The sequence below is a fragment of the Agelaius tricolor genome, unplaced genomic scaffold, assembly GCF_023055355.1.
Source record: "Agelaius tricolor isolate 1412-34295 unplaced genomic scaffold, bAgeTri1.0.p SCAF_6, whole genome shotgun sequence".
Classification (NCBI taxonomy): domain Eukaryota; kingdom Metazoa; phylum Chordata; class Aves; order Passeriformes; family Icteridae; genus Agelaius; species Agelaius tricolor.
Window position 1 is genome coordinate 45048929 of NW_027269266.1, and position 13527 is coordinate 45062455.

The 13527-nt window shown below is 41.2% G+C and overlaps 1 protein-coding gene across 2 annotated transcripts in view; it reads left to right on the forward strand.

Moving 5' to 3' along the window:
• The window catches only part of NPSR1 (neuropeptide S receptor 1), an 88546-nt gene extending 82192 nt beyond the window's left edge, over positions 1 to 6354 (forward strand). Inside the window, exons 6-9 of one of the 2 annotated variants that reach the window (XM_071429639.1) lie at positions 159 to 235; positions 900 to 989; positions 3107 to 3287; positions 3412 to 3648. In XM_071429639.1, coding sequence (XP_071285740.1) covers positions 159 to 235; positions 900 to 989; positions 3107 to 3287; positions 3412 to 3505 — 442 coding nt within the window. In that variant the 3' untranslated portion in view covers positions 3506 to 3648. Of the gene's footprint in view, positions 1 to 158; positions 236 to 899; positions 990 to 3106; positions 3288 to 3411 lie in introns of both variants that reach the window. The other variant, XM_071429638.1, reaches the window with a different exon arrangement.
• The last annotated feature ends 7173 nt before the right edge of the window (positions 6355 to 13527 follow it).

Below are 13527 nucleotides of genomic sequence, written 5' to 3' on the forward strand. Positions count from 1 at the left end.
ATTTATTATTATTATTGTCATTTATTATTATTATTCCTATGCAGTCCCACCACCTCTGTGAACTCCTTACACATGGACAAGTATATTCTTAGAGCACAAGACTCAGATGTCTGTTAAATTTATTGTGCCTGATACCAGCAACTTTTCCCCTTCTGCAGTGTCATATACTCAATTGTGATTCGAACCATCTGGATGAAGAGCAAAGCTCAGGCTGTCATCATATCCAGCTGTCCTGGTGAGTCTCAGCATACCTGTGACTCCAGCTTTGTGATTCAATTCCAGCTGATCCTCACAAATCTGGGAGTGCTTGGACATGCACATGTCATGTTGGGCCGTCATTGCTGTGGTGGGAATGGGGTTTCTGTATTTGTTCATTCATAACTCATTTCTACATTATTTACCTTCTTTCCTTTGACACTAAATTCTCTTTAGAGGCATAATAGGAAACATCTGTGAGAAAATTAATAAAAAGTAAAACTACTTATTCTAGAAGTTAGAATTCCTATTCCTAGAACTTTGTTCATTTCCAGAATAGTTTTTTCCTAGCATATACTCAGCAACACTTTTTCTGTGTCTTCACAGGTCCTTGCAAGTCTACATTTTGCTCAGTATCAGAAATTCCTGGCCACAGAAAGTTATAAAATGATCAGAGTATTCCATCCCAAGACTGCACATGCCTCAATGCTTTGGGGAGATCTACTCTGCCTACTTTTTCCCTTTTATTTGGGTGGCTCAGGTTTTGATTGACTTGTGAAGGTCCAAATTTCAGGAACTACTGAGGTCCTAAGTGACACCAGGGAAAGATGAGATGTGTATTCCTGTCCTGCCTGTCAAGGTACACACTGACACATCCACACACCAGTCCTGTTCTTTCACTAGCTGAACTGTTCTTTTCCCAGGTGGCAAAACCTCCCGTGGCTACACCAGCCGTGGGTTCATATCCAGGGCGAAGGTGAAGGCGATCAAGTACAGCATTGTAATTATCCTTGGTAAGTGAAAAGCCCCAGAGCTGGGAGCTAGGGAGGATGCTGGCATTAGGAAGCTGCTTTTCCTCAGCAACCTCTGTCATCAGCAGTCAAAGTAGATAGCTTGGAGAAGGAGCTTTACTCAGACACCTGACTTGCCTTCTGATCTTGTCCTTCCCCTCTTTTCTGGCTGAGACGTTTCTATTTTAGGTATCTGACATAACCCTTGAATTAAATTAGATGCACAGCCCCTCGTGTACATAAAGAAAGTAAAGAGACAATGTCTAAAAGGAAGAAAGGAAGAGGACATCTCTTTCCTAACCAGAATGTCAAAAGATTTGGCAACTGAGTTGTATTTTAGGGTTAGAGACACTGTATGGCCTGTGAGCTGCTGGGGTGATGCAAGGGAGAGAAGAAAGGTGAGATGTGCAGCAATTGTATTTAATGTCACAGGTGTGTTGCCTGCCCAGATGGAAAGAATGAGCTCTCCTTTCCCAACTGGGCAGCAGATGACTTAGTGCAGGTGTTCTCTGTCTCCCAGGGAAATGACATTATTCTGATGCAATTAGGAGGCTGATATTCTATCTCAATAAATAAAGGCAGCATCACACAGAGCTTGTGATTAGCTGCCAGAGACATGCAGGAAAGGAACTAAAACTGTTTACTCCCAAGGGCTGACAGTCATCCCTTGACACTGAAAAAGAGATTGCTATTCTTTCCAACACTGCAAAATCCAGATTGGAGACTATTGTGATAACAGCCACTTGAGTAGCTTAGCTCACTGTCTAGTGGCAGCATCTGCAGACATGAGAGAGACCAGTGTGATTCATATTTTCCACAAGCCCAAGAACAGCTTCTCTGCATCTGAACTTTTCTGTGTGGCAATCAGAGAAAGCTATTGGCAGACACAATTACTACTGCAAGGCCATCAGATGCTGAGAGTTCACATGGATGCTCAAGTATTTCAGCAGACCTTGATAATATTAGGCACCCAGTATCTCTTGATGTGCAAACAGATTGACACCTAACATCCATGGATTTTCTTAAAGCCACATAAAGTTCTGCATAGTGAGTGCTATGATCCACACTCTGGCACTGTGTATTGTTATTTTGCATATATCTATGCACAGACATCTCCTGTTTGGTTGCTCTAGAAAACAGGAGGGAAGCTTACCTCTTCCTTGCACTTTTAGTGAGCACTCAGCTGACTGCCAGTGAAGAAATTCTGATTAATGAGACAAGAAAACAGGCACAGGGTTACTCTGCTGTCTCATCTGAGTCAGGATGTCATCCTGTGTCTGATTTCACAATTACCTGTATGTTTGCAACCCAGATACTTATGGCTTAGTTGAGTGAACTGCCTGTCCCAGCATTTCTATGCAAATCCTGAATCAAAGGCCTTTGTGAGAAGAGACAGCATAGAAATTTGTGAGACAGATTTATTCCCTATGCCTGCAAAGCTAGATCTGTGGCTAACCTTTTTTCCCTATCACCTCTGAACAAAAGCAGAGGCTATGAGCAGTACAGTCCTCTCTTCCCTTCCTCAAATTCATCTCTCAAATGGCAGTACAGGAAATCAGGAGAATCTTCCTGCACACTCCATGTACACAGTGTTTCCATCCAGCATGCCGAGTGACATGCTGGTTTGCCATAATGCAGTGTGAAAGGGTGTTATTCCTTGCTCCTGGGTGTCTGAGAACCTTATTTTAATAGGTGGCTGTGACAGGCAGCGCTGTCACGGAGCAGCACTTTGGCTGTGTGTACATTTAGATTGGCTGCTCACTCTGGGGACCATTAAAAGAGCACTTCACTATAACTGATGATGCTTTAACTGGCTACCTATTTACCCTTTATGTGTTGTGTAGTGTTCAGAAGTGTCTCAATATGTCTAGAGGGAGCACTCTAAACACTTAGAGAAACACACATAATATATTTTATAGGCATTAAAATAAAAATAAAGACAAATAAAAGCACAATCTAATAACTATTCTCTTAAATAAGATCCTGAATGGGGAGAGGTGTTTTTTTTGCATGAACAAATATTTATGTGTTATGACAGTTGCTTCATGAATGTGTAATTACTTCCCTAAATTGCTAAACTATCCAGTATCAAGCTCTTCCTCTCTCTGTCTCGTCTGCAGCATTTATTCTCTGTTGGAGCCCTTACTTTCTTTTTGATATCCTGGACAACTTCAACATACTGCCTGAGACCAAAGAGCGCTTCTACGCATCTGTGATTATTCAGAACCTGCCAGCCTTGAACAGTGCCGTCAACCCCCTCATCTACTGCTTCTTCAGCAACAGCCTCTGCCCCCCTTCTGAGTATTGCTCCTTTACTGTCACTCTGACTACCCCTAAGAAGGGAGGGAACACATAAACACAGTCCCTAAACTGATTAACTGCTTTTGACTCCTTTAATTCTGACCATTCTTTATTTTCTTTGTAGGGAAAGAAGAACTCAAAGGCTGGGGGGAACTTTCCGGGAAAGGAGCGATGGAGGGCAGCAGATGCAAGTCCTGTCAAAACCAGAATACATCTAGCACAGACAATGTTCTTCAAAGCCACACTGGCACCTGTACAGAGGAAAACAGAGGTCCCCCACAAGCCCTGTGCATGGTGAAGTGGATGGACATTGACTGGCAAGAGCCTGCACCTTGTGCTCCTGTGCACCTTGCAGCAAACGTGTTTTGGGTGGGCGATGCAGCCTCACCAAATGCACACTGCCAGTGCCAAGCTCAGTATGAGAGGTTTGCATGCCTCTGTTGTGAGGTTTCATCTTGACCCTCTGTTTAAAGCAAGCTGTAATCTATGTGCTCCAAACAGAAAAAAAAAATGTAAATGGTGTCTAGTCAGAGTCTTCTCTATTTTTCAGGAGTCACTAAAAGCCATCTACTGCACCATCTGGCTCTTATAACCAATAGAGTGTTTACAAGCAATTACAGAGCAAGGACCCCAGCTAAAATGAAAACACAAGCACTTTCCCAATGAGAAAAAACCATTGTCACTCTATGTAATTATATCTGGGTTTCATACGGAGCCACTTACAAAATTATAGCTAGAGAAGAGGGGAATGGATGGCTGGGATTGTGCCTGCCACATCACCTGGCCCAGCTTCTCAGATCACACCAGCAGCACTGTCCCTGTACCTCTTCCTCCCCTTCCAGTGTGTTATTTCCCTGCTGTCCTACCTTGGCACATCAGTGGCACCCCATTGTCCCGGCAGGACACACATGACACATCTGGACAACCATTTATTTCTGGGCTACTGAATGGTTCACCAGCCCTCCCCAGACCCCATGGTGCACCCCACATGCAGATCCTTCCACACTTCTGTGGCAAAGGCCCTGAGCAGCTTCTTCAGGATCCTATGGGGAGCTGCCATGCAGGGCACTTAGCCAGTGCAGATCTTTCTCACCACCCACATGGCAGCATTTCCCTATCCCATACCACTGTAAATCATCCTTGTCACTTAAATCATGCAGGGAACCACACACATCTTTGCACAAACTCAGAGCTGGAAAAAGACCCAAGCAAAACCACAAAACTCGAATTACATTTAGAAAAAACAATCTGTTGATTATTTTGGTCCAGTCTTGTGAACTCATTATAGATTTCACAGAGGACTAATGCTCAGGCAGAACTTTGCTGCTGAGTGCCCAAGCACCTGGGCATCCCCTTTCCCAGCCCTCTGGGTATCTTCCCACCACACTGCTCTCAAAAATAAGGAAAAATTTCTCATGCAGGTGTGTGTGGGGAGAGTGATATTAACTTCAATGTTCATTTTCCTACAAGGCAGCTTGAAGAGTTTGTATTAAAAATGCACTCCAACCAGCTGTATGGCAACTGAGTTTGTTTCTGCTCAGTGAAAAAAATTATTTTTACTTAAGTGGACTCAGTTTAAAAAGGAGTTTTTATTATTATGATCTTTTGCAATGAGTTTGTTCCCTGTAAAGCAAGAACTGAATAAAATTTATTTATAATTGCCTATATTACAAAAATACATTTTCCTAAGTAGGAGACATATAAAATCATGGGGCTTTATGTTCTCAGGAAAATAAATAAGGTATCTCTTTTTATTACCATGAAGTTCTGTTATTTAGACTCTATGTCTAAATTTTGCTACTGCTTAATTAAAACTATGAATCTGCAGCAGCCTTTACTGCAGTGACCTTGGATAGGCTGTATATAAGAACAAGACAATATTTTCTTCCCATGGGCATGTAATAACTTTCCTAAAATTGGACTGCTTTGTTTAAGCTTCATAGATTGTAGATTTTAGATTTTTCATCTGATAAATGTACACTCACTACCTACTTTTGAACAATTAATGGAGTTTTTAGACTCAATACCTGGAAATCAGATAACATTTCTGAGCAGTACTTTGATTTGCAAATTTAGTATGACTCAATCCCACTAAAATTTACATAATAGTCACTAGGGTCACCACATGAATTATCCCATCCATCTAAATTGAGCATTTGCATGAGTTATGTCGGACTCTGGACTGAAATAAAGTCATTATCAATCTATTTTCAAAGAAACAGCTTTTTGTTTCATTCATTATTCTACTATGTATCATTTACAAGTTGTTCTTAATCATTTTTCCTCTGGACATGATTGTGATGCCTTTCCTCATATGAGAATCCTTCAGTTTAAATGGCCTCACACTGCTTTTGTCTGCATCCCTTGCAAGTGCTTAAATACAGAAATAAATAATTCATCTTATTTTCCATGCTGCTTTCTTACTGTGCAGGAGATGGCATTTTACTACCTTTTTTCTATTCTCCACATCTTCTGTTGTAAAGCTGAGTTTTTCCATTAGTCTGGAAAACACTTGCACAGTCCTCCTTTGTCTCTGGGGAAGAGAAATTTAGGGAATTTCATCTGTCTCCAGTAGGTTTCTTATTCCTTGTCTGCAACTCACCCCACATTTGTTGGCTGTTTGGTTGCTTAAAGGTGCCAGAATTGCTCCAACAGACCCCACCCTTAGGAGGAGGCAGCAAAATTCAGTGTCGAGGTCTGATTGCACAGAGAGGGGAACTGAACACAACAAAAAGAGGGCACCCATCTGGCTTGTCCATGACAGCCCAGGAGCAGCTCTGCTTTTCAACAGCTTTAACACTTCAAGAGGCATCTGTGAGATCCCTCTGACATTCCCACAGTGAACAGAAATATTCATGCGCATGACTGCTAGGACATAAAGCCTTGTGTGATGATAAAGTCCTGTTTGACTGTAGATTCCTGAGAAGCATGAAAAATCAGATACTCATCTCTCAGAGAAGTCACATCAAACAGCATAGGACTAGGATACTTTCCAAACTAACATTAATCCAAGAAAACATGTATGCTTTCAGTGCAAGTTTCAAATAAAATCTGAATGAAAAAGCTATTTAATTCTCTTTTGGATATTTTTGATGTAATTTAAAGTTCAGTTCTCCTGGACCAGATTTCCATCTCTTGCTAAAAGTGTAAAGCTGCATTTTGTCTTTCAGTTTGGTTTTGCCTCGGAAATTTCTGTCTCCTCTTTTTGTTTTTACTTTGAAAAAACTAATGCAAAGCAGCAAAATTCAACATTGCCCATTGTGACCATTGTAGAACATCAAAGCAAAACTCTACCTAGAAACATGTTTCACCCTCCTGCACACTGCCAAACCAGTGCTAAGAGGTGCAGACATTATCAGTCCAAGAAAAGAAAAATTTAGCCATTAGTTTGTGGTTTGTAGGTTTGGGGCTCTTTTAGAAAGATATTTTTCATACAAATATAATTACACTTTTTGAGATGACACCAAATGATTTGACTTCCACAGAGTAACAAAAAAATAAAAATTATTCTTACACATCTCCAATTTTTGTGAGGCATAAATTAATGAAGGTTCATAGTCCACAAGTTACCTAAGCATTTAAATATGGATTGTTTTCATGAGACTCAAGCACCTGTCATTATAGAAGTATGTTTTGGAGTATAAGCTATTGCAAGCACCAGACCCCTCCTAACAGCAATCTCTAAAGACACAAAAGAGAAGTAAAAGCAAGTCTAATACTTATCTTAGTTCAAGCCCTGACATTTGAACAACAAAAATCTTTATGTCTATTCAGATTACGTACTTTCCTGACAATACAAGATGCAGGAAATCAGGAAAATCATCTTTTAAACCATAGGGCCCTATGAAAAAACAAAAGAAAAATAACCCAACTGAACACCCCACAACACTGGCAAGGAATTTCTCAAGATCTGAGCACTATAGGGTAATAATGAGCCAAGATAAGTGAGAATAGTCACTTGGCTCTCTTTACAATGAATACCCTTGCTGACAAGAGGCCTCAAGTTCAGTGTCTCAAGTCCAGAAGTCCTCATTCCTTGTTTGTGCAGATATGTTTCAAACAAGAACACAGAAGGCATCACACTCCCTGCCACTTCATTTTACCCTTCACAAGGACTGCACTTACTTTTCATAAACACTTGATGGAAAAAGAACAATGGAATAAAGAAATGGTAGAAAGTACACTAAAAAAAATAACTGTATACATATATGCTGTGGTCAGAAGTGCCTTTTGTCATCAAGAAAGGAATCATTCCACAAATTAAAATAAACTGGTGTAGAAGCTATCTGTGTGTACCTTCCAACACAGAGCCTTGGTGCTTACAGGAGAAGGGATTTCACTTTATTCATCAATCTTGAGAAATGTGATTAATTTGTGGAGTAAATGCAATATTTAGTGAAAGGTAAAATATGCTTCATTTTCTTTAGCAAACTAATTTATTTTACACAGTGTTTAATTTAGATAAGCATTATAGCTGAATGGCTCATTAAATAATCTTTTGTCATTTTTGATGGCATCTTATTCTGAGTATGCATAAAATATGGAGGTAGAGGGTTAGGCATACAAACATATGCATGAATTTACAAATAGACATTGCTGATTCCTCAGGCTGAGTTGGTTACAGTGGTACATAATTAGAATCTTAGTTGTTGATTTAGTCTCAAGCAAGGCAAATGAAAATGGGTTAAAATTCAGCAATTTTAATAAACTCAGTAAAAATGAACAGAGTCTGAAGCATCACATAGAAGGATGACCCTCAGGACCCAAATAGCAGAAATGTGATAACTACAACACAATGTTAACAATCAATTACATCAATTACAAGAAATTCTGTTGTAAATTGGGAACTCTTCAGCTGGAAATGTCTGAAGAGAAGAAAGCCTTGAGCATCCTCAGCCAGAGGATGCCTGGTTACCAACACCACCATAACCAGTGGGGTCAGGGGGCTAATATGATCTCCCCTGGTATCTGGTGAAGCATTTGTCAGAAGAGCTCTAAGACCCCGTGAGTGTCACTGTTGTTCTCTGATGAGACCACTGGGTGTTAAACAAGAGAAAGAGGGAACATGGAAAAGAACAGTCTGAGCTTTTGGTTTGTTGGGGCTGGTAAAATGGAAAGCTGAAAAAGGGATATTTCTGCTGCCTATTAAGACAATAATGACAGTGGGAAAAGGAGGAAAAGGAAAAAAAAACTACTTAAAAACATAAGTCTGCAACAAACTCTGCCCTCTGGAATAATCTCACTATGAATCAATTCCTCTAATACAGTGATCAGCCTACCCAGACCTTGTTGTATGGGCTGGAAACAAGCTTTTGGGTTATAAGAGAGCCCTTCTAGTTTCTGCTATGGCTGTTTATTGAGATCTATAACCACAGCAAGGCAAGGCAAGGCAAAGCTTTCTCTACAAGCTTTTCAAAGGGACCAGGAGTTGTTCCTCTAATTTTGGATCTTTCTAATGGTCATACCTCTGTAATGGTGCAGCGAGGAGACCTAATATGAACAGTATCAAAGGGGACTTCTGTTTGGAGGGATAATATCCTCTTAAGTCAAGCTGAGAGAGCTGGAAAAGCCAATGACCTTTCAGGCATGAGCATGCCCTCCCCATTGCTGCCCTGCCAACTCACATCACAGATTTCAGGAAAGTACAAGGTAGCACCTGGCCTTTTTGATTTTGTTCAGGCTTCCAGGCTGAGATCAATACTGATGAGAGCAGAGTTATACAAGCAGTGCTCTTTGAAGCTTAATCCTCTGTCCTCTCTGCCCAAGACACTCACTCTCTTCTCACACAACAACCTTGTGCTGGAGCAGCAGCCCATGGCTACACTGATGGCTTGCAGACAGCCTGGATCCACTCACCACTGTCTGGGTTCCCACTCTCCCTCCTTCACACATGGTTTTACAAAGAGGTGACTAAATGCCTGTAATTGCAGAAGTTATATATGGACTGACAGCAGAATTCAGCCTCCAGGGCAGGAAAGACTAATGCCAAAGGGAAAAATTCTTGCAACTATAAATTGATAAAGTGCCCTTAACTTGAAGGATTTGGGCGCCTTAAATGCTTTACACAGAAAATTGAAGATAAGTCAGACTCCCTTGATCATGCTAAAAGCTAAAAGGCACTTCAAGTAGCTTCTAGGGAGTGAAAGGAGACTTTAAAGTGATCAAGTAGCAAAATATCACCAAGTCTCATTTGGACCTCTTGGCTTAATCTTCTCCTTGGGAGGATTATTCCAAGAGAGTTTTTAAAAACCTAGACAGAGGAATTACAGATTTGTATATATGTAATGTAGGTGGAAGAAGCACGCTCAGTTTTAATATAGGACCAAAATAGCAATTTAAAAGTGACTCAGCATTATGGTGTTTATGAGATGCTGTGGGTGTCAGATAATTCATAGTAGAAATTCAAATGTCATCGAACACTTGGCAATTCCCAGAACATTCCCCAAAGAATGGACTAGTAATGTGGGATAAGGTGTAGGGTCATCTGGAAATCATTACTTTCAATCAAGCTCTTCTAGGAAATTATTATTTTTGAGAGAACTTTGAAGTTTTTTGATGCAGAGAACATTTTCTGAATCAAATGGAGAAGAGAGGCACTTCAGCATCACCATGGCCTTGGCTACTGGGTTAAGCAACGTGCTTAAGCGTGCTAAGCTTAATGTAGCTTCTCAGATCCAAAATCCCCAGGGCTAGAAATAAAGAGATATTTCCTGACTTCCACTCCCCTGTAATGTCCAGCATCCACTCTGTGGTATTGAACCCCTCAGACTCATCTCATGACTTCCCATTCTAGGGAAAAGACCCTCACAGAGGAGTACCCTGGAGCTGTGTGGTGATTTAACCCCAGCTGGCAGCTAAACACTACACAGCTGCTTGCTCACTCCCCTGCCACAAAAACTTGTAGGCTAAGAAGAGCTCAATGTCTGAAACAAAGTAAAATATAATATTAATAGTAAATTGAAAAAGAAAGAGAGGAAAAGAGAATGCCCAAAAAAAACCAGGTGATGCACAATAGAGTTGATCACCATGTGCTGACCAATGCCAAATTCTCATCCCCACAACCAGTAATCCTGTCCAGGTAACTCCCCCAGTTTAAATTCTGGGTATGACATTCTATGGTACAGAGTAACTCTTTGGCCAGCTGGGGTCAGCTGCCCTGGCCATGCTCCCTCCTAGCTTCTTGTGCACCTGCTCAGTGGTCAAGCATGAGACACTGAGAAGTCTCAGGGTAAGCACCACTCATCCACAGCCAAAACATCAGTATGCTATCAACATTATCCTCATACTAAATCCAAACCACATCACTCTACCAGCTACTTAGAAGAAATTAACTTTATCTCAGGCAAAACCAGGACAAGCTGCCTCTGCTTTCACACCCCTCTGCAGCTCCTCCCCGCCTTCTTAGCCTATCTTCCCTCCTACACCAAGATTTTCATGTGGCTTGGGCTTTCTTGTTGAGTCTGGAAAAATGTCTTCATTCTTACCAAAAATGAAATAAAGAGAGAAATTTCATGAAAATGGGTCTAACCTGATTCAAGAGGGGGCAAATGGCTCTGCCTCAGTTTTCTTAAAGAGGAGAAATGGCCAGGAAGAATCACTGCAAGGCACCATACTGCATGCTTACAGTAAACGCTCATTTCAAATTCCAAAGCCGTGGGTGAGATACCTAATTAACAATATATGGAGGCAAGCTGTTGATATGGCTCACAAAGGGACTCAGATATCAGAAAGGGCCTGGTGGGAATTCAGCATTACACATTTGGACCTGTTTAATATTTGGAGCCAGGTTCTCTGTTTATGTATCTCAGCAGGTCTTTATCACCTTCCATTGAAGATATGGTGGGTTCATTAGATCAGGCCTACATCCATATATTGAGGAACTCCAGTGTGAGCCATTCTGAACCATAATCAATCATCAGAAAACAGGCATAATTTTAATTTTATAATTATGAGAATAATTGCAAAAGATTAGTAGTCTAGCCAGCTGGAGACTTTGCAAAAGCCTGAAGGCAATTAAGCTGCTATATTTTGAAAGTATCTAATCAATTTAATTTCTTTTCTTAGATAAAGCAGCATGAACTTCAGTTTGCATTGTTGGAGGAGGCCTGTTGGGTGATGAATAAATATTTCTGGTAGATTAACCCAGCCGTATCACAAGTCAGGAAGATTCTTTTTGCTGGTTTCAGTAGGAGTTGATCGGGCTCTGTTCAGGAAGAGCACAAGACCTGTTTAATGTGTTTACATTTACTATTTCAGGCAGGACTGAACTGATTTAACTGCCACCTCAAAACAAACTGACATTTAAAAAACAGGTTGCAGGTTTTCTTCAGGTCGGCCAAGCAAAATGCTAGGAGAAAAATAGTGCACACTGACATAGAATTATCTAACAAAACACCTAAGAAATGGGATGGGAGGAACTACTGAAATGGTGACAGTGGTGAAATAAGTAATGCTTGCTTCCTCTTTCACGGGTCATTCCTATTTCTTGAAAGAATGCCCTGATACTCTGCTGAAATTCAGTGGATTCAGATTACACCACAGACAGGAGAGACAGGAATATCATAGAATACCAGCAGTCTTGAAACAGCATGTATTTGATGACACTATGGGACACAGATCTTTCCAGAATTTTTGCACAAACCTCATACACCTTCTTGACATTTGCATGGGTTTGGCAGTGGTATAACATAATTCTTGGATCACCAAGAATGCTCAGAGTCACATCTATAGGAACTAAAGGCAATCTCAGGGAAAATACAATCCTTTCCCTAGTCAAGATCAGAATTCTCATGGATTTTACTCCTTCCCACCACAAACTGGGATTAAGCAGCAAAAAGTCCATGCTTTAAAGGTCCCAATAGACAAAAAGTCTTAAACTCAATGAAATGTACTACCCTGCCCCCAGACTGTGACAAAAGTCATAGACAGGCTTTCAAAAGTGGGCTTGGAGTATTTCACAGGTGTCACTCTGTTGGAGAAGATGAAACAGGAAAGCCTTATAAATATGATTGTCTGGCAAATGATTTTGAGACTATTGAAACTATAAGCGAGATTGAAATGAAAGCAAGCTTTGAGATTCCTTAGTTACTGAACAATGGGAAAACAATAGTATGGCCACTGAAGGTAATCCCCTTTTGATGAAACAAGACCCTCTTCTTGCAGGCAGGTCCAAGGGTCCAAGCAGACCCTACCAGATTGGCAGAAGGGGTCCCAAGAGTAATTTTTAGGGTTTAAAATGTAACACAGTATGGTAATATAGTGATTCTTATAGGCTGTATGTAAATGCTATAAGATTTGTATATTGTACTAGATTGGCTAGTGAGAATCAGAATATTCAACACAGAAGAAGATTTATTGTGTTGTAATGGGAACTTCGCCCTCTTACCCCTTTTACTCTCTTACGTTTTTGCTCTCTTACCCTTTTATGCTCCTACCCCTTTTACTCTCTTATGCCTTTGCTCTCTTACCCTCTCATCCTCTCTCCCCCTCTCTTCTCTCGGGCCTGCTCCGAGCTGTGGCTGGCAGCTCCCAGCAGGGCCCTGCACCCACACTCTTTGCAATAAACCCCAAGTTCCACGACCTGGCTTCAGAGATCTCTCATCTCCATCCGTTCCGACCGTGCTACCCCTCGATGCTCCTACACACTCTCTTCATGGACAGTTCGGGGATTCATTGTTAACTTCTCTTTCATCTTCTTTCTCATCTTCTCACCCTGGGGAAACCCTGGTTTCTGTGGGGTTACTTGTACCATGCACTTGCATCTGCAGCCTGAACACCAGACTGCAGAGAGAAGGAATCAGACTGGAAAAAGCCCAGGAAATATTTAGTCATGGTCAAAAGCCATGTCCAAGCCCATCATTTGAGTAGCCCTCAGGATGGCAATCTTGTGCATGCATGAGGTTACAGGTAAAAAGTCTGGGGCCATGGTACCCTGGAGCCAGTTTGGATACCTCTGCATGCTGCTGCAGCCAGCTGCATCCTTAGACACTGCCTCTGCAGATACACCACCCTTCTGTCTAGGAGACAGTCACACCAACTCTGACATCTGTCTTTTTTAGTAAAGTAAAAGCTTTTGGATAAAAGCCTCAGCATGCCTGATTGCTTTGCTGTTTGTTCAAGGAGAAGGTGAGCTCCAGGGTGAAAGTGCCCTAAGTGCTTGTCTCTGCCAAGACATTCTCATTTAAGATTAACAGTACAGCAGTCTGATTTTAATATTTCTATGGTGTAATAAAAGCCGCCC